This window comes from Prionailurus viverrinus, chromosome B1 (genome assembly GCF_022837055.1).
Source record: "Prionailurus viverrinus isolate Anna chromosome B1, UM_Priviv_1.0, whole genome shotgun sequence".
NCBI lineage: Eukaryota > Metazoa > Chordata > Mammalia > Carnivora > Felidae > Prionailurus > Prionailurus viverrinus.
The window spans coordinates 43,832,576-43,851,322 of record NC_062564.1 but is presented as its reverse complement, the minus strand read 5'-3'; the positions used below and the strand labels follow the sequence as shown (position 1 = coordinate 43,851,322).

At 44.0% G+C, this 18,747-nt stretch overlaps 2 protein-coding genes across 5 annotated transcripts in view; both read left to right on the top strand.

Moving 5' to 3' along the window:
- PLEKHA2 (pleckstrin homology domain containing A2) overlaps positions 1-14,512 on the top strand; it is an 80,632-nt gene extending 66,120 nt beyond the window's left edge. For 3 of the 4 annotated variants that reach the window (XM_047857118.1, XM_047857117.1, XM_047857116.1), the window contains 2 exons: positions 2,056-2,133; positions 2,575-6,379. In XM_047857118.1, coding sequence (XP_047713074.1) covers positions 2,056-2,133; positions 2,575-2,937 — 441 coding nt within the window. In that variant the 3' untranslated portion in view covers positions 2,938-6,379. Of the gene's footprint in view, positions 1-2,055; positions 2,134-2,574; positions 6,380-14,500 lie in introns of those variants that run through there. The other variant, XR_007151756.1, reaches the window with a different exon arrangement.
- HTRA4 (HtrA serine peptidase 4) lies at positions 6,668-17,706 on the top strand. Its single transcript, XM_047857115.1, has 9 exons — positions 6,668-7,181; positions 7,620-7,719; positions 8,504-8,708; positions 9,817-10,011; positions 10,434-10,466; positions 12,071-12,185; positions 12,792-12,849; positions 13,269-13,364; positions 16,787-17,706. Exons 1-9 carry the CDS (start codon positions 6,704-6,706, stop codon positions 16,950-16,952), a joined length of 1,446 nt encoding a protein of 481 aa, XP_047713071.1. The 5' UTR covers positions 6,668-6,703; the 3' UTR covers positions 16,953-17,706.
- The last annotated feature ends 1,041 nt before the right edge of the window (positions 17,707-18,747 follow it).

Genomic DNA, 18,747 nt, shown 5'->3' with positions numbered 1-18,747 from the left:
TAGATGGAGGTAAGTTCCTAGAGAAGATGTACAAATATGTTGGTGGAGCTTTAGAGGACAGTCAGTTAGGTGGCCTGTGGCTTGTGGGGAAGCATTTGACTTGGGGGGTGCTGTGTTGTGCTTGGGTGGTGGGAGGGGATAGAGTAGCTCAGTAGCCCTGGAAACTGTTGTCGTGTGGATCTTGCCAGACCTATTGTATGATGTGGGAGACGTTTGTCTCTCCTCAGGTCCCATCTTTCTCTTTTCCAGTCTTCTAACATTGCCCCCTACCAAATCATGTGTCTCTCTACTTAATGGACAATTTAATTACCTCCATCTCGTTCTATTCAAAGTAACCAAATAGGTTATCTCTTTTGATCCTGACAATTTCATCCTTAGGTAGGAATTATGTGCAGTTTGAGTATGAGGAAACAGAAAAAAAAAATCTCAGGGAGAAGGCAGTTAACATATTTATAATATTGCAGTTTGAGGCTTCATTCATGTCCCATGTATAATAATAATAAAAACGATAACTAATACTTAAGAAGCCCTTTCTGTGCATCCGACACTGTTCAAACTGCTTTACCTAAATGAGTTCATTACATTTTCCCAGCAGTTCTACTTGCAGAACAGGCTAGGTCTGATGCTACTAAAATACCTCTGGAAGGATCTTGGACACCTTGTCCTGTTTATCTTTTTGGACTAGTGATGGATTTTTCTCGGAAAACCCAACCATCAGGTTGTCACACAACTGGGAAAAGCCCAGTGGAGAGAGAATACATGTAAGTTTGCAGCTCTAGAACCTGAGAGGGGTGTTCACCTTGAGCACTTGCTGCTATACCCGATTAACGCAGCGTGCCAGGATGTGACACTGTTTCTTTCCTAAGTGTCTTCTGCACACACCTAACCGATGTGGGTTTGTTTGGGGTGACAGAAAGGGGTAGGAATGCAAGTATGAGGATTAAAAAAAAATTAAAAACAAAACAACAAAACCCAAAACCAAAAAACAAAACCAAAAACTAGTGTTTTATCCAAATACAGTGCAAAGTAAAAGAATCATTTGGGGGCTGCGGAAAGGGAGGGGTGTATGTGGAGAGTTTTGCAGGCTGGAGCGTGGTGTTTACATATACTGTACATAGGCACACAAATGCACGCTTCTGATTTATGGTGGGACTGTTAGGGGAAGGCACAGGGGGCAGAGAGAGATTAATGAATAGAAATTTCTGGAGGTCAGGAATTTGGTCTGGTCCCATCTCTGTGCTTGGCACCTGATGCTGTAAGACTGAGGGCCTCAGCAAACATCTGCCAGGTTTTCTTGAACTCAACCCCTATAAAGCTGGAAGGCACTGAGAATTCCGAGGGCTCCACCTGCCGCTCCTTGGTGTTTTGATTTTCCTTCCTTTTGTCACAGAGTCGCTGCTGCCCCCTTCTGGCGTTGGTGGGCATTTCTGGGGGATATGCCTTTTAAAGGTTTAGCAGTGTCCTACATGTTGTTAAGCTTAGTGCCCTGAGTCTACCAACTCTCCAGGCCTGGATGGAGTCACAACAGACCCGGGTCATTTGTGTTCTGAGGGAAGCCCTGTTCCTAGAGATAATACGAATGTTGGAGGATATGCAGAGGATTTGGCTTTAGCGGGACTAGAGTTGAAAATGGGATTATTCTGTTTGGATAGCTGTAGTAGAAAGATGGACTGCATTGAGAGTCAGGAGAACTGGAATCTAAACCAGCCATAAACGTTGAACTTTGGCTTTCTGGGCCCCATTTGCCTTTTCTGTAAAGCAGGAGGCCATTTGTGCTCCGGGCGGTGGGGGGTGGGGGTGAGGGGCTTCAGCAGGGACGGCCTCTGCCCCACTGCAGAGCAGATCCACTTTGAGCTGTTTTATTTATGGGGTGTCAAATAAGAGTTTGCAGGAAAAAAATGTCCTCAAAAGTCTGAAAGCCACTGGACTGGATGATCTCTGGGATCCTTCCAGTTCTAATGGTGTAATTTCATAAACTTAGAATTGAATCACAGACTTGAAAGCTGAAATCACAGTGCCAGAGATTTCTCCATAAGTGCTATGGGTGTTTTGCAGGCGGACAGTCCAGAAGACATGCACAGCTGGATTAAGGAGATCAGGGCAGCTGTCCAGGCCCTCAAATGCCACCCCAGAGTAAGTCATTTCCTTTCTGGTATGCAGCCGCTGTCAACTTGGAGATGAATTCTGCTTGAGTGGTCAGGTTTTATTTGGTGATGTAGGCAAGCAGCCTGTTCTGGATGCAGCTGAAGCCCCAGGCTGTCTTGTTTGTTTTCTCTTTCTACTGATTTAAGTACAGAGTTTCATTTTTATTTTTATTTTTTGGTTGTTTGAAAGCGGCAAGTTGGGTTGGGTAAAGAAACAGAGACTCTGATGTGTTCTACACGTCTCCCTGCCAGGCAGAACATGACACATCTGGAGTGAATTCCATTGGTTGTACTTGATTTCCATAGACAGGGGTCTCTGGACCTATGAGGTGGTGATCCTAAGTGGCTGTTCTTCCTGGGACTTTGGAGTAGACATTGTCAGGAAAGCCCTTATTTTCTTTTGTTTTTTTCTTCCCTTTTATTTTTGTAGGATATGTCCTTTTCTAGATCCATCTCTTTGACTCGCTCTGGAAGCTCCAGCCTGTCAGGTGGGCCCAACTCTGCCTTGTGCAGGGGGCGGCCAGCTGTGGAAGAGAAAAAAGCCCTCTGCAAAGCCCCCTCTGTGGCTTCCTCCTGGCAACCCTGGACACCTGTCCCCCAGGCCGGGGACAAGCTGCTTCCAGCTGAAGAGACTCCTGGGGACTCCTTGTTCATGCCTCGACCTGGGGAGAGCAGTACTTCTGGGGTGTTGCCCAGCTCCCGGATAAGGCACAGATCAGAGCCCCAGCACCCCAAGGAGAAGCCATTTCTGTTCAGCCTTGATGATGAGAGCATACGAACTTCTGATGTGTGATAGGGCACGGTACCCTGGGAGGGGGGAGGACTCAAGAAAAGGAGGCCATGACTCAGTTTCCCTACCTTTTGGAAGGTGGTCAGAGACCCTTTGGCACTCATATTCCTGTGGATGCTCTGTGGGGAGGGCCCATTTGGTTGTTTTTTGTTTTTTTGTTTTTTTGTTTTTTTTAAGTATAATACAGCATATTTGACTTGGAAAATCATGAGGTTAGACCTGTAGGCATGCTCAGTGGAGAGCAGGTTGCCTCTCATTTGACCACTCCAAGGTCTTCCTGGTGAGAGGAGGTTTAGTAGTGCAGTTTCATCCCAACCAAGTTTTATTTCCATGTCCTAGTTATAGTTTCTTCCTTTGGTTTCCAGGCCGGGCACAGAGTCTTGGGCAGTCATCTGGGTTATCCTATTCCTGTTTATTGGCTGAGGTCTAACAGTGAAGTAGGAGTAGGTAACTGACCCAGCTGAAAGCAGCAGACCTAGGCTCTGGCTTGACTGGGATACATTCTGAGGGGAGGTGTTACGATCTGGGGGCTGGCAGGTAGCTCTCAGAATGTCCACTAAGGTGGATCCTCCCAGGGGAGAATCTTCCACTGAGGAAGAAATAGGGATCTCTTGTAAGATATGGGGAAAGATTCAACCTCAGTGCATCAGCCAGTTTGGGGAATTATTCTGTTCTTGTCTACGACCCCAAATAATGTCAACGTGAGTGATAGACCTGCCCATCCAGTTTCTGTGTCAGGCCCCGAGGATGGGTTTATCAGTGTTAAAAGTTACGACTGTTGAGAATAGGGCAGACATTTCCACTGAAGTGGCGTTATTTGGAAGTCTCGAGGGTTGATAAGTGTATGATAATTCACTTGTGTGATAGATCGGATCTCTGTTTTAGAGTGTTAGAATTGTTTTGAAGCAGGTGCTGGGAAAACATGGATTATAGTTCATCCAGATAAACTTTTCTGATCCGTGTTTTCCAGACAGAAGAAAAGGTCTGTTTTAGTACAGATGGATTTCTTGAATCCTTACTTCACAGCTCTCTTCAATGGGCTGATATTAGTCTAATTTTAAGTGCTGTATATTATATACCCTGGCAGATTTGCTTTCTTTCTAACTTTTTCTGTTGCCCTTTGAATGAAGCCTTGTGTACTTGCATGATCACACCTTGTAATATGATAAGGTTCCATGTACTTAACAGTGAAGAGATACAAGGATAATCCTGAGAGGTATTTATATTTTTAATAAAATAGAAACTATGCATAGAAACATTGATTTAGAAGCTCTGCATTGCTGCCTAGAGATTTCCCAGGTAGAAGAGCATAGATTGCCTTTTCCACCCAAATTTCTACCTTCTTTCAACTTGACAAAAGATACTATTTCCAGGTCCCTGGGAGAATTTGTCTAACTTAATGTGGCCTACTGCTAACTTACCAGGGTTCCCTAAAGGGAGAGAAAAACTAACTCATTTCTGTCTATACCTTTCATCAGCTAGATCAATTAGTTACCTTTAAATTAAAAATTAAAGACTAGAGGAAGATACTGAGAGAAGCATTTTTACCTAAGTGAATATCTTCCCCTCCTTATGTCCAGATGTAATGCAGAGGTAAAAACATGTCATCAGAAACCCCTAGGGGCTTGAGGGAAATCTTTGTTCCTTTAATGCAGTGTAGTTCCCTTGCATTGTTTGGCCTAGTGGTCCTGTTATAAAAAAAGACATCTACTGGATCTCTCTCTTTTTCTCTCCCCCCACTCTTTTTTGCAGACTCTTGTAGACTTTTGTCCTCAGAAATCTGTGCTTTGGGAGTTAGTTATTCATGGGTGAGTGAGGTTACAGCTTCAAGTAGCCATTTCAAATTCTTAAAGCTCCTCATCTCTGGTTTCATCTTCAAATTTTCCTTAAGAAAATTCTTTGGCTAGGTCAAAGAAGGTACACAATAAATGATATTGCACTAGCAAAAATAAATTAGGAACTTTTGAGATCTCTTTAAACATTCCCCAACTCATGAAAGCTGTCATCCTCTGGCAAAAATGTATCCATTTCTCTTTTGTTAAGTAAACTCTCTGCTAGAATACTACTGCTAAATTAATTGGCCATTATAGTAAGCTGATATATTTCTCATTCAGTAGGGTCTATTTTAAGAATGTGAGTTCATTATGCTTATAAATCTAGACTGTATTATTATGATGGAAACAAGGACTGTAGATGGCAAATACTTGGGAATACCAAGTGAGAACATTGTTAATGTGGTTCCAACACCAGATAAATAGAATTATCTTCAATGGCACTTAAAAGCATTCTAATTCCCAAACCTTATTTCAGAATTCCTTTTGTGTCCATATTTCTTACCTTCTGACCAATTTCACATCACAGTTTTTAATGTCACTTCACATGTGAGCCAAAGATGGTGCCTATGCAATCAAAGCATTTGGCTTTAAATTTTTTTAATGTTTGTTTATTTTTGAGAGAGAGAGAGAGAGGGAGACACAGAACCCGAAGCAGGCACCAGGCTCTGAGCTGTCAGCACAGAGCCTGACATGGGACTTGAACCCACTAACCACAAAATCATGACCCGAGCCAAAGTTGGATGCTCAACCCACTGAGCCACTCAGGTGCCCCAAGTGGTCTTCCCTATAATTGAACTATTTACCATTCACTATCTTGAAAGCTTAAGAACTTAAGCTTAAGAATGAAAGCTTAAGAATTTCTGTGGTGGTTGGTAAATGTAGTTTCGCCTTTTGCATCCTGTGAGACATTGTAACCCTAGTAAGGTGAAGAGTGGACTCAGGTCAAAATATTGGAGGTTATACGTTTATTTTTGAGTAGAATGCTGAGTGAAAAAGAGCAGAGGTAAGGCCCAGCTTTGTAGTTTACTTGACACAAAAGGTTTTTTCTTTTTCTTCCTAAATATAACTGTGCTCTGATACGAGTAAAAGCAACCAATAAATAAATAGCAGATTGAGTAGCTGAGCGGTGGGATTTGATGTTAGTTTTCACTGTTGACCAGATAAACAGGCACATGGAAGTAACACCATTTTGGAAATTGAGTTTCCCAAATGAGCTTTGTTTATAAACTTTGAACATATCAAAAATGGGCAGTTTATTAAATCTTTTCTACCAACATCACTTTTTCCCCCCTCATCCTTTTTTTCCTCCATGTTATTGCCTGCAGCAGTCAGTTACAGTCACTCATGCTAAGTAGAGTTTGAGTAAAGCTAATATTGGCAAAAATATACTGTTTGACCCCTTCCCCCACTGCTTATGGTGTGGCATGATTTTGTGTTTTGAACCAGTACGTTTCAGCTGTGAAATGCACTCACTGCAAGCACTGAGCTGAGTGCATGGAAACTGTTATGCTTCTCATTTTATGTGATCTACTAATTGGTATGTAGCAAAAATAATTTTCTAAAACTGTTTTGTTGCTTGTTTTGTAATAAAACCATGTGAAATACTGAAATATGGTGTATGTTTTCCTAACGCTGACCTTCTGTCCGTGGGTGGCTGATCTCTCTAGTCAGTGTGCCCTATTACTGGTTTTCTGGACTTCCTGAGGTAAGTGCCTGCACAGGGCAGGGCTGGCGACCTCTCTTCGTGGCGTGGGGGTAGACCTGGCCCCGGGGCGGGGACGGTGTGGGTGATACGTGTGGGATCTGCCAGGTTCTGCCCCATAAAGTCTGGGGGTTGGCGGAGGCGGCACCCAAGCCGGGAGAAAGTGTTGCTCACGTTAGGGCAGTTGCGAGACCAAAGTAACTGGAACAGAGCGAAGAAAGAAGGGGGCAGAATGACTAGATCTCTGCTGCGGCCCACCGCGCTCGGACAACTCCTGCTGTGGCTGCTGCTGCCCCTGCTGCCTGTGCCCAGGGTCGAGGCTAGGAAGTCCAAGCCCTCGCTGCCCTGTCCGGTGGCCTGCGAGCCTACGCGCTGCCCCCCGCTGCCCACCTGCTCCGCTGGGGCGACGCCGGTGCTCGACCGCTGCCGCTGCTGCCGTGTCTGCGCGGCGGCCGAGGGAGAGGCCTGCGGCGGGACGCTGGGCCGGCGGTGCGCCCCGGGGCTGCAGTGCCGCGCGCCGCTCAGCGCCCAGCGCTTCCGCGGCGCCTGGATGGGCACTTGCGGCTGCCCCGCGGCCGGAGCGGCCGTGTGCGGCAGCGATGGGCGCACCTACCCCAACCTGTGCGCGCTGCGCGCCGAGAACCGCGCCGCGCGCCTCCGGGGCGCGCTCCCGGCCGTGCCCGTGCTGAAGGGCGACTGCGCCGACCAAGGTGAGCGCCGGCCCGCGCGCGCTCGGGCGCTCGCGACTCCTCTAAGTGGCGCGCCGCACTCGGGGTTAGCCGCAGGCTTGTCCCTGCGCCTTTGCCTGCGGATTCAACTCCTTGTTCCCAATTTTCTTTCCTTCTTAGGTGTCTCCTTACCAGTTCCCATGTGGTTTCTCCCTACTTGCCTCCCCAGGCCTGTTAAACACCGTCTCCCCCTTTCCCTTTCTCTTTTTTTTTTCCCCCCACCCGGGATGGGATGACAGCTGTTTTCCTCAAGGCGTATCCTTACGAGATGGCCGTGAACATAAAGGGGAGCCCGAAGAGAGGAAGGGGAGGGAAAGGGAACTGGAGGAGGAGAGAGACCGGGAGTTTGGGGATAGGACACCAGATGCGGTCAGGCAGCGGGACGCCCACCGCCCCCAAGCATGGAGCATTTCTTCTCAGGGACCAGGAGTGTAGGCCGGCTCAGGAGCAAGTACAACTTCATCGCTGCCGTGGTGGAAAAGGTGGCGCCATCCGTGGTTCACTTGCAGCTGTTCCGCAGGTAAAGGAGGCAAGAGGCCGTCGCCAGCTGCCCAGCGGTCTGTTTATGAGCGCCTGCCCACTTAAGTCCCTGCGCTACCGCTTTACAAGCATCGTTTAGTCATAAAACCTGCTGTGAGGAAATCGCAGCTCAAAACAGGTTGAGTAATCTGTTCAGGGTGGTTTAGCCAAAGAGCGGGAGCGTAGGGTTCTTGACTTCCAAATCTGGGCCACTCCTCTGCACTCAGTTGCCTGGGGTTTCTCCCTCCCTCATCTCCCACAGACAAAATCTGAAGAGTCAGATGTAAGAGCTAGAAGGCATCCTGATGGTGATCTTGCTCAGGCTGCTCGTTTGCATGGAAAGGAATCATGTGTGACAAGACCAGTTAGTAGTGGATCCAAGCTGGAACCAGCCTTCTCTTACACTCTCTCCCTGCCTGGGTCCTCAGTAATGTGGCACTCAGTAACATGGGATCCACGTTTGGCCCCAGTAGCATGATTAGATTAGGTCTCTGAAGCAGAGGGTTGCTGCTCTGACCATCACTGAAGGTGGGGGTCAGAGGTGGTCCCTGGAAAAGGGGAGCTGGAATCAGCTCTCATTCGTGATCCTAAGAGATGGCCAAGGCATTGAACATGCAGAATCCAATTACACATGGAGAGCATGAAAACAGACAGGAGAAAGTAAAATGTCTGAGAAAACCGTGGTGGCAGTATGCTTGATAAATGAGAGGTTCCCATGTCCCCAGACTGTGATAGATCCCCTAATTTTCCTGCCCTCTGCTTATGCCGTTGTCTTGCTGAGACAGGTCACCTCTTAGCAGCAAGGATATTCCTGCATCCAGTGGCTCTGGGTTCATAGTGTCTGAGGATGGGCTCATTGTTACCAATGCCCACGTCCTCACCAACCAGCAGCGGATCCAGGTGGAGCTCCAGAGTGGGGTCCAGTATGAAGCCACTGTCAAGGACATTGACCATAAATTGGATCTTGCGCTGATTAAGATTGAGCCAAACGTGAGTATGCAATGGCCAAATCAGTCTGTACAGCTGGGGATTTTCATCAATTTGCTGATACTTTCTTTCCCACCCCACTCCCACACATCTTTTTCTACCTGGTATATGCTCTTTTCTGGTTTCTTTTTTTTCCTGTTTTTCACTCCTCTTTTGTTTATTTTCCTCTCTGCCCGTCTGTATATCCCTAACAATTTCTATTAACTATCCAGCCTCCTTTACCTCTTTTTTCAACAGATGCTGCTTCTGGGAAGCTTTGTTTCTGCTTGCCTTAGAATACTAGGAATGATTGCAATGGATTCAAAGCTGCTGAGGAATACTTTGAGGTGCTTGCTACACAAAGTATAATCTGCACTTCAGCAGCATTGACATTATCTGAGAATGTTTTAGAAATGCAGAATCTCAGATCCCACCCCGGGCTACAGAATCAGAATCTGCATTTTAAATTTAATTTTTTTTAACGTTTATTTATTTTTGAGACAGAGAGAGACAGAGCGTGAATGGGGGAGGGTCAGAGAGAGAGAGACACAGAATCCGAAACAGGCTCCAGGCTCTGAGCTGTCAGCACAGAGCCCGACGCGGGGCTCAAACTCACGGACCGTGAGATCATGACCTGAGCCGAAGTCGGCCGCTTAACTGACTGAGCCACCCAGGCGCCCCAGAATCTGCATTTTAATAAGATCCCCAAGTGATTTGTGTGCACGTTAAAATTTGAGAAGCACTGCTCTGGGTGATCTCCTTTCTGTTTGTGGCTTAACCTTGACTAGGAACCTTTGAGCTGGAATCGAGCTAAGTTGCTAATGTCAGTTTATGTTCATCAGCTACTTCACTGGTGGTTTAGTTATAGTAATTTCTACAAAGCAATAGTTTTAGATTTTAGAGATGATACTGATCATCTTATCAAGTGAGAGAGTTTGGTGGTTGCTGGAATTTGAGGAAGAAGCATCAGGCTCTTGTAGAATGTATGTGGGTGGGTGGGTGATTCTTGGATTTTAACTGCCCAAATGATAGAGACGGTGTCATATGTGTGTTGAACACAAATACTGGTTGATTCTGTTCTTGATTTGTTTTTCACCTCTCTGTCCTTCCCATCCCTTCTGGTCTTGTGCAGACTGACCTTCCTGTATTGCTGCTGGGAAGGTCATCTGACCTGTGGGCTGGAGAGTTCGTGGTGGCCTTGGGCAGTCCGTTTTCTCTGCAGAACACGGTGACTGCAGGAATTGTCAGCACTACACAGAGAGGGGGCAAAGAGCTGGGGCTGAAGGATTCGAACATGGACTATATCCAGACTGATGCCATAATTAACGTAAGTCACTTGGGAGGGCCATCCTCAATCCGTTAGGTACTGACAGGACAGTGAGAAGGACATGTAAGAATGCCCTCTTTTCCCATTGGCCTGTTGGGGATGTCCAGAGTACAGTTAGATCCTCACGAGAGGGATGGCATGCCATGTTGTTAGAGTTCAGCCTGTTTGATGTGATAATTGGCATCCATGGTAGCCTCTTAGGTCTGTCATAGGGGTCACCCCCTGCTGTAGAAGGTGGTGGTCCTTTTGCTGTTGTCCTTCATTGGCACTGACTTCAGCGTTGGTGATGACGGGGGCACGGCTTTGCCTATCTAGGAGGAACAGGCACTCACCAGCATAGGCTGCTTTTGGTAAACCTCTTTAGGAGCCATGTATAAATGACAAGGAGAAAAGTACTGACTTTTCCAAATTTCTGTCTTCAGCATGGGAATTCTGGGGGACCTCTGGTGAACTTGGTAAGTGACCACTTTCCTTGCTGCTTCACGTCTCTTCCTCACTTTCAAAGACTTTACAAATTCCATGATGCAGACTAGGATGTCACCCTTGTGTAGAGATTTGTAGTAAGATGCTTTTCTGTTATTGCATCGTTTAAGTAACCAGTTAGCAGAAATTTAAATCTACAGTGGATTTATCCTCCTGGCATGTGATTTCATCAAACTGAGAGTGCTAGGGTTTACTTATGCTTACTGACATCTCTTGAGCATGCTTTCTGTATTCATTGCGTAGTTAACACAAGTCCTGGGCACTAAACTAAAATAGATGTTAAATGACCAACAGTACTATGTAGGGTTTATCCTTGAAACCCCTCTGCTGCTGCGTATGAAGAACTGTTCCTGATCCCAAGATGCTAACTACATGATGTAGTCTGTTCAGGGTTAAATTTAGTCTTGATAGAGATGACAGAAAAGCCACAGTAAGAATCCATTGCTCTGTCATGTTTCTTTAGTTTCATTCAGCATCTCTAGTGGAAATGGGAGTTTCTTGTTGCTCAATTATGTGCGGAAAGCATGAGAGTGTAGTGCTGTTTGAGACAGTCTGTGATCATGCTTTCTGAGTCCCTTTGAGCTGATTGTTTTTGGTTCTTTACACATTACACTTACTTTTTGGAGGATGAATTGTATGTGAAATTACTGAGCCCCTTTTTGCTTAGCAATGCATGTAATTTTTTGCACCTGCTTTCTCCTGTAGACAATGAGTCTACTAGAGGAGGGTGACATGCACATTTTCAGGCCACATTCCAGACCTACTGAATTATAATATGTATTTTTAAAAATGTTTATTTATTTTTGAGAGAGAGAGAGAGAGAGAGAGAGAGAGTGAGCACAGCAATCAGGGGAGGGGCAGAGAGAGAAGAAGACACAGAATCCGAAGCAGGCTCCAGGCTCTCATCTGTTAGCACAGAACCCGACGTGGGGCTTGAACCCACAAGCTGTGAGATCATGACCTGAGCCGAAGTTGGATCTTAACCAACTGAGCCACCCAGGAGCCCCTATAATACGTATTTTAGTATGATCAGAAGTCTCTTTTCTACCCTTGCCATTACTCAACAAAGGCTAAAGGATGATGAAGTGCACCAAGAGGAAAGTGTTTCCCACTTCTCAGCTTCGGCCTTGTAGAGCTTTGTTCTCTAAGGTCAATTAGCTAATCCTGAATAGTTTCACTGAAGTGTTGCCTTTTTGCCTTTTCCATGTTTTTTTTTTTTTAGTTTCATTTAAGCAGAAAAGGCAAATACTCCCTGTCCTCTTATCCCTGTCAAAATACAAACTGTGGTTCACTTTTAAAATCAGTTTGACGAAGGAAAAAAATGAGCTCAAGATTTTAAAAAATGTCCTCAGTAGGGATTTGCACATGGGTAGGTACCCCCCCTCCCCTGGTTTTCCTACAACGCTGTGTGTCCCGTAAGGTAACATCCGCTGCTCTCTGTTGAAGTCCGCTTTCCTCTAGCCCCTCTGTGTTCTGACCCTCAGTGACTGGCTTTACTCTCTCCTTTGCTGGTTTTAGTTTTGCACCTATCAGTTTGCATGACTTGGAGACCTAATGATGGCTCCTCCCTTGCCAGGATGGTGATGTGATTGGCATAAATACACTCAAGGTGACCGCGGGAATCTCCTTTGCAATTCCCTCAGATCGAATTCGACAGTTCTTGGCAGAATTCCATGAGCGCCAGTTGAAAGGTGAGGGGACTTAGGACTTTTTCTTCCTTTCTTGTGTTTTCAGGAGCACTCAATCTATCGTAGAGACTGCCATTAGGAATTCTGTAGAATACTGAGTCACTAATACCCAGCTCTTATCACGTTGGCTTGAGTGGCAATATTGGGAGACAAGGCACAAAGCCAGGCATGTATCGTCCCCAGAAATATGTGAATTGTGGTGGAAAGGAAACCCATGGGCTAGAAATGGGAGTGGATGGGAGGAGTGTTCATGCTAGTGACAAAGATTCTCTGAAGCATTTTCATTGCTGACACCCCAAAAAGACAGTTACTTATTTTGGGAGAGACAGAGACAGCATGAGCAGGGGAGGGGCAGAGATAGAGGGAGAGAGAGAGCACCCCAGGCCCTGCACTGTCAATGCAGAGCCTGACCCAGGACTTGAATCCATGAACCATGAGATCATGACCCGAGCCGAAACCAAGAGTTGGATACTTAACCGGCTGAGCCACCCAGACGCCCCTGAAAAGGCAGTTATAATAATAGTAAGGATAATCCATGACTTGGTGTCTTTTACGCTCTGCCCAAAGGAAGGAATTCTTGTTGTTAATTTTCCCAATTTTCCTTTCCAGGAAAAGCTCTTTCACAGAAGAAGTATCTCGGTCTGCGGATGCTGCCTCTCACTATGAAGTAAGCGTGGGTTTGAATGTGTCTGGGTTGTTTTTCAGAAGCAAAAGTCACAGCTGGACAGTCTTAACAGGTGATGTAAAGCATTTGGACCACAACTAGCTACTCTTGTGACTGCAGAGCCTCATTGTCACAGAGTAGGTGCCTCTGCTGGCACCAATATTTGCTGAACGTTTCAGTAGCTTATTTCTCTGTGGCTCTACCTTATAATGTCCCATGGTCCCAGGCTTCGGCAGAGAACCAGACCACCCCCGGGGAAGAATAACTGTGACCGGCTTGATGGAATTCTCCCTGGCCACTTGGAGCCTTGAGTAGAACAGATAAGAGTACCTACTGAGTTGGAGATTTTGGCCAGGGCTCTGAAGATTATTAAGTCATTGTATTTCTTAACCTTCTGGGAAAACTCTTCTCACTTTTCTTAGCCTTCTTCAAGAGATGAAAAGGCAAGATCCAGATTTCCCTGATGTGAGTTCTGGAGTTTTTGTGTATGAGGTGATTCAAGGAACAGCTGCTGAAAGGTAAGAGCGCAGCTCACGTGCCGTGGTAAAATGTGTGTTGGATTGAGACGTGCACTGTTCAGTACAGTGGCCCTCCCTGCACATGACTGTTGAATACCCAGATGTGGCTGGTGTGACTGAGGAACTGAATGTTCTTTAATTTTATTTAAATAAAAAAAGAGGCAATGGATGTAAAATATTTTTCCATTAAACATACCTTTTGTTTTGGAAGGACTGCCTTTCATACCTTAATCACTGCATTGTGTAAGATGTTGTATAGTAGCATAACAGGTGTGTGTTGTTTCTGGTGGATTTCAAAGACTTATATGAAACAGTGGAAAATAACTTAATAATTTAAAAAATTACATGTTAAAATGATAATACATATAGTGAGCTAAAATAGGTATATTTTTAAAATGTTTTTTGACTTAGAACATGCACACAGAAGCACGTGCAAGGGAGGGGTAGAAAGAGAGGAAGAGAGAGAGAGAATCCCAAGCAGGTTCTGTGCCGATAGCGTGGAGCCTGACGTGGAGTTCGATCTCATGACAAGTGAGATCATGGCCTGAGCTGAAATCAAGAGGTGGACGCTTAACTGATTGAGCCACCTAGGTGCCCCCAAATAGGTTTATTATTAACATTAGTTTCATCTACTTTTAAAGATATTTCTAAAAATTAAAAAAGTTAAAAAAAAATATGCCTACCAGAAAATTTAAAATTATGTATGTGTCTTGCCTTACGTTTCTATTGGACAGTGTGGATTTAGACTTTTGAATACTTGTGTTTGGAAGGACTTCTTTTGGGAAGGGGATGGTTCTTTGTAGCCCAAGAATTCATGATGAATTAATAGCATAAGCTTAAATTAATTTTGCTAGGAATTCTCAAATCTACTCTTTCGATACTTTAGTTATTAAGAACAGGAAGAATTCAGAGGACTAATGGTTTAATAATATATTTTAGGTACTTTCAGACACTTTTTTCTTTGAACTCTGGAAGACTGTATCAGAGGCCAGCACTGAATGAATGAATGAATGTAAATAAAGCAAAGGCTAGAATAGCTTATCAAAGAAGTGCTCAGCTGATTTTACTCTTGTCTTTAAACATTTATACTAACTACTGAGGGAAGAGGTGGTTTGTCCTACAGTTATTTTCCTGAGTCTCTCTTATACTTCTTCAATATCCCTTTCTCGCTATTTTTGGTTTTCAAGAGCTCAGTCACCTTTTTAGACTATGGCAACTCTTTTACTAGGGGGAAGAAACCACAGGGTACTAACTGTTCAGAATAGCTAAGTAGTAGGTCTCATGTTACTAAATTTGGCTTGTCCTAGGCTTTTCTAAACTTTCTTGCTTCCTGCCCTCCCCCCACCCCTTTATTTTTAACTTTTGGCTCAAGGCCAAAGCTATTTCTTTCAGCTCTCCAAGTCCTTGCTACTCAAAATGTGGTCTGTAGACCAGCAGCACTGGCATCACCTGGAGCTTTTTAGAAATGCAGAACGACAGGCTCTACCACTGAATCAGAATCTGCATTTTATTTTTATTTTTAAAAATGTTTATTCTGAGAGAGAGAGAGAGGGAGACAAAGAGAGAGAATCCCAAGCAGGCTCCATGCTGTTAGCATGCAGCCCAGCTCCTGGCTTGATCTCACCAACCGTGATCATGACCTGAGCCAAAATCAAGGGTCAGATGCTTAACCAAATGAAGCCACTCAGGTGCCCCAGAATCTGCATTTTAAACAAGAGCTGCAGGTGATTTGGATGAACATTAAAATATGGGACTTGCTTGAAGTCACCAATAAACCAGAAATCTATTATTTCTGGCTTCACCCACTTATATCTAATAATAATCACAATTATTATAGTAATAACAGCTGGCACTTATTAACCACTATGTCAGGCATCATTTTAAGTGTTCTACATACTTTTTTGAGCCCCCAATAATCTTATGATATAGGCATTAATTTATAGAAACGGCAGCTGTGGTACAGAGAGGTAATTACTTGAGAGGTACATAATTATCCAGAGAGCAGGGATGTGGAATCTGGCTTAACCCCTGGATTATCCCGTTTTGTAGCTCCTTCTCTTGTTTCTGAGAGGCAGAGTGAGTAGCCAGGTGGGTTTTCAAGTCTGAAAGACCCAGGATCAAATCCTTTAGTTTCTTCCAAGCTGTGGGACATGGGAAAGATCATTTATCCTGGCTAAGCCTCACTCCCTCATTTTGGTGTGTAGTTTACACTAATAACTGGCAGGTTTATCTTTTTTCTTCTATTCACAGAACTATAATGAATTAAGTTTCTTCTTTGTACACTGCCCCAGTCATCCTCCTGAGGTGTCCTTGTTCTAAAGGTTTTCCATGCTTTTAGCTTTGCCCTCAAACTTCTTTTCATAGCCTCTTGCTTTAAATTTCTATTAAAAAAAATTCCACATTCTTGGTAATCCTCCCACATCCTTCCTTTGACTTCCCATATCTTTTTTATTTTTTAATTTTTATTAAAAATTTTTTTTTAATGTTTATTTCTGGGACAGAGAGAGACAGCATGAGTGGGGGAGGGGCAGAGAGAGAGGGAGACACAGAATCCAAAGCAGGCTCTGAGCTGTCAGCACAGAGCCCGATGCGGGGCTCAAACTCACCAACCATGAGATCATGGCCTGAGCCGAAGTCGGTTGCCCAACCGACTGAGCCACCCAGGCACCCCTCCCATTTCTTTAAAATGGTGTCTCCTGGAGTCATTTCATTTGATGAGCCTCTTCCAGCCTATTACTGACTTTAAGAGAAATCATCAGCATGGAGATATATTATTGCAGTGTTTTGTGTTTGGAGGTGCTTTTTGTTTCTAGACTATGTACTCTATGTGAAGCAAATGTGTTGGAGACAGAATGTAATCACAGCTTTGGGGAAAAGGAGCCTACAACCAGAGCCTTAAATATTTAGACTTGGAGGGGTGACTGGTTTTTGACTAACTGAAAGCAGAGCCACCATGCAGCTCAGCATAGTCTACCTCCACAACCATGGGTGAAGATGGGACAAGTGGGCTGTCAAAACCAAACTGATAGAGTACAACTGTCTGGGGAAAAATGTATATTGCTTGGAAATATATTGCTTCATCTTTGCTTGAGGTTTACAGAGGTCAGAGAATGATAAAAACCAAAAGCTAAATTCCCTATTCCAAACCAAATCCAATATACGGGAGGAGTAAACTTTTTACATGATTGTTAGAGTATTGACTTTATAAAGGTAAGTAAGACTGTTGTCCCCAGGTGATAGTCCCCAGGACTATCTTAGGATAGTCCTCATATTTGGAAGGATTGAGGCTATTTCTGGTTTCCTGGTTGTATGTTTAATGACAGCAAAATAATGCCAAGAAATGACATTAAATTCTGGATGGGGACAAGCAAAACTTACAGTTTCATGGTTCTTTTCTCTCCCCCCCCCCCCCCCCCCCCCAGCTCTGGGTTGAGAGACCACGATGTAATTGTCAGCATAAATGGGCAACCTGTTACCACCACAACTGATGTTACTCAAGCTGTTAAGGACAGTGATTCCCTTTCCATGATGGTTCGTCGGGGAAGTCAAATTCTGATCCTGACAGTCACACCTGAAATAATCAATTAAATATCTTGCCTTAAAGAGAAATTATCTAACAAAACCAAAGCTATATTACCTGGTCTGTATTGAAGATGTACCAAAGATGGCAAGTTTTAGGTTCTCTTTCTTATAAAGAAAAATGAATGCTTTAAAACACACATACATTCAGGGACCTTTTGGTTGGGGTGCTCTACTGTTGGTTGCTAAGAAGCCTTACTAAAGCAAGTGAAGGACATGGTGCCAGGAAGTCTGGGAACTGATAACATTTTATTTAAACAAAGAAACAACTGAAAGACAGGCACAGTTTCTAATTTAACCTTGACAGAAGGCCGCTTTAGGACTTTAAAACTTCTCTATAGCTACAAACTGGATATAACACAAACATCCACACACACACCAAATATGAAGAAACAACCTGAATCCAGAGTGCAAAGGAAATCCAATTGTTAATAATACTCCTTTTCCCAGTTTTTCAGGTTGTATCATATTTGGCCAGGTTTATAGATGCAGAGGACGGGCATCATTTGCAAGTCAAACTGACACTGGCAACTGCAGAGTGTCACAGAGAATATTAAAGATTCTCATGATCACCCTGACAGTGGTCTCCAAAAGCTTTTCTGACTGTGAGAAGGGCTTCTTTTATAAGACAGATACTTCAATAACTTACAGATTTTTACCTTTTTACCCAAGCTCATCCTCCTGGCAACATTAATGATTTTGAGTCTGAAAGTTGCCAAAGTGTTGTTTTTAAAGAAAGTAGCTTTTGGTGGGGGTTTGTGAATATCCTGAGATTTTTTTTTTTCAACGTTTATTTATTTTTGGGACAGAGAGAGACAGAGCATGAACGGGGGAGGGGCAGAGAGAGAGGGAGACACAGAATTGGAAACAGGCTCCAGGCTCCGAGCCATCAGCCCAGAGCCTGACGCGGGGCTCGAACTCCCGGACCGTGAGATCGTGACCTGGCTGAAGTTGGACGCTTAACCGACTGCGCCACCCAGGCGCCCCAGTCCCAAGATTTTTTTAAAAAGTGTGAGATGAGGCAGGACTTGTGGCTTAGAGTAGTATCTTATTTTTGGTAAGATTTTAATTTTAGTTTGTTTTCCAGATTTCTCTTAGTAGTTATTATTTTTTTTAATACAGTGTCTCCTTAAATTCTATGCAGAATTTTATGTTTACGTGCATTTTTTCCTGGGGAGGGGGTCTAGTTTCTTCATGACCTACAACAATTTAAAAAATACTATATACTTATAGTATAGAGACTATGAATAAGAATCTACCAATTATTACTATTGTAGACAACAAGGTTAAGGTCAATGTGGCACAGAACTTTCAAGACAGAATAATCTGTTTTAATTTTTCACAGTTGCTACCATTTAAGAATAGAAGTACAGTGAGCATATTTATCAGGGATAATAAAGCTGAAACTTTTAGAAAAGCTGATTCATAATGATGGAACATATCCAGAGTTTTTTTTAACAGTGATTCTTGGTCTTTAAGTCAACTATTATGAGACTAAACTTTGAGTACTTCTACCTTGATTGTTTCTAGAATTTATCCTGAATATCAGGCTCTTAGTTTGTCCACAAAGTCCTCCTTTTACTTTATAGTTAGCAGTTCTTTTCAACTTGTTGCAAAGGATGGGAACTAAGCTTTTAAAACCACTTATAATTCAGAACATTTCCTTTTATTCCCCGTGATTTGGGAATGCGAAAGCCTGGTTGTTTCTTTCCCTACTGACTACTATAGCCCACAGTGAGAGCTTCTGGAACCACACTTATTTTGACAGAATATGTTCAGTTTCTCTTTGTCCCCATAAATCACA

Coding starts and splice junctions, on each gene's coding strand:
- HTRA4 (XM_047857115.1), top strand. CDS start 6,704: ATGACTAGATCTCTGCTGCGGCCCACCGCGCTCGGACAACTCCTGCTG. Junction 7,720..8,503: donor CACTTGCAGCTGTTCCGCAG/GTAAAGGAGGCA, acceptor TTGCTGAGACAG/GTCACCTCTTAGCAGCAAGG. Junction 13,365..16,786: donor CAAGGAACAGCTGCTGAAAG/GTAAGAGCGCAG, acceptor CCCCCCCCCCAG/CTCTGGGTTGAGAGACCACG.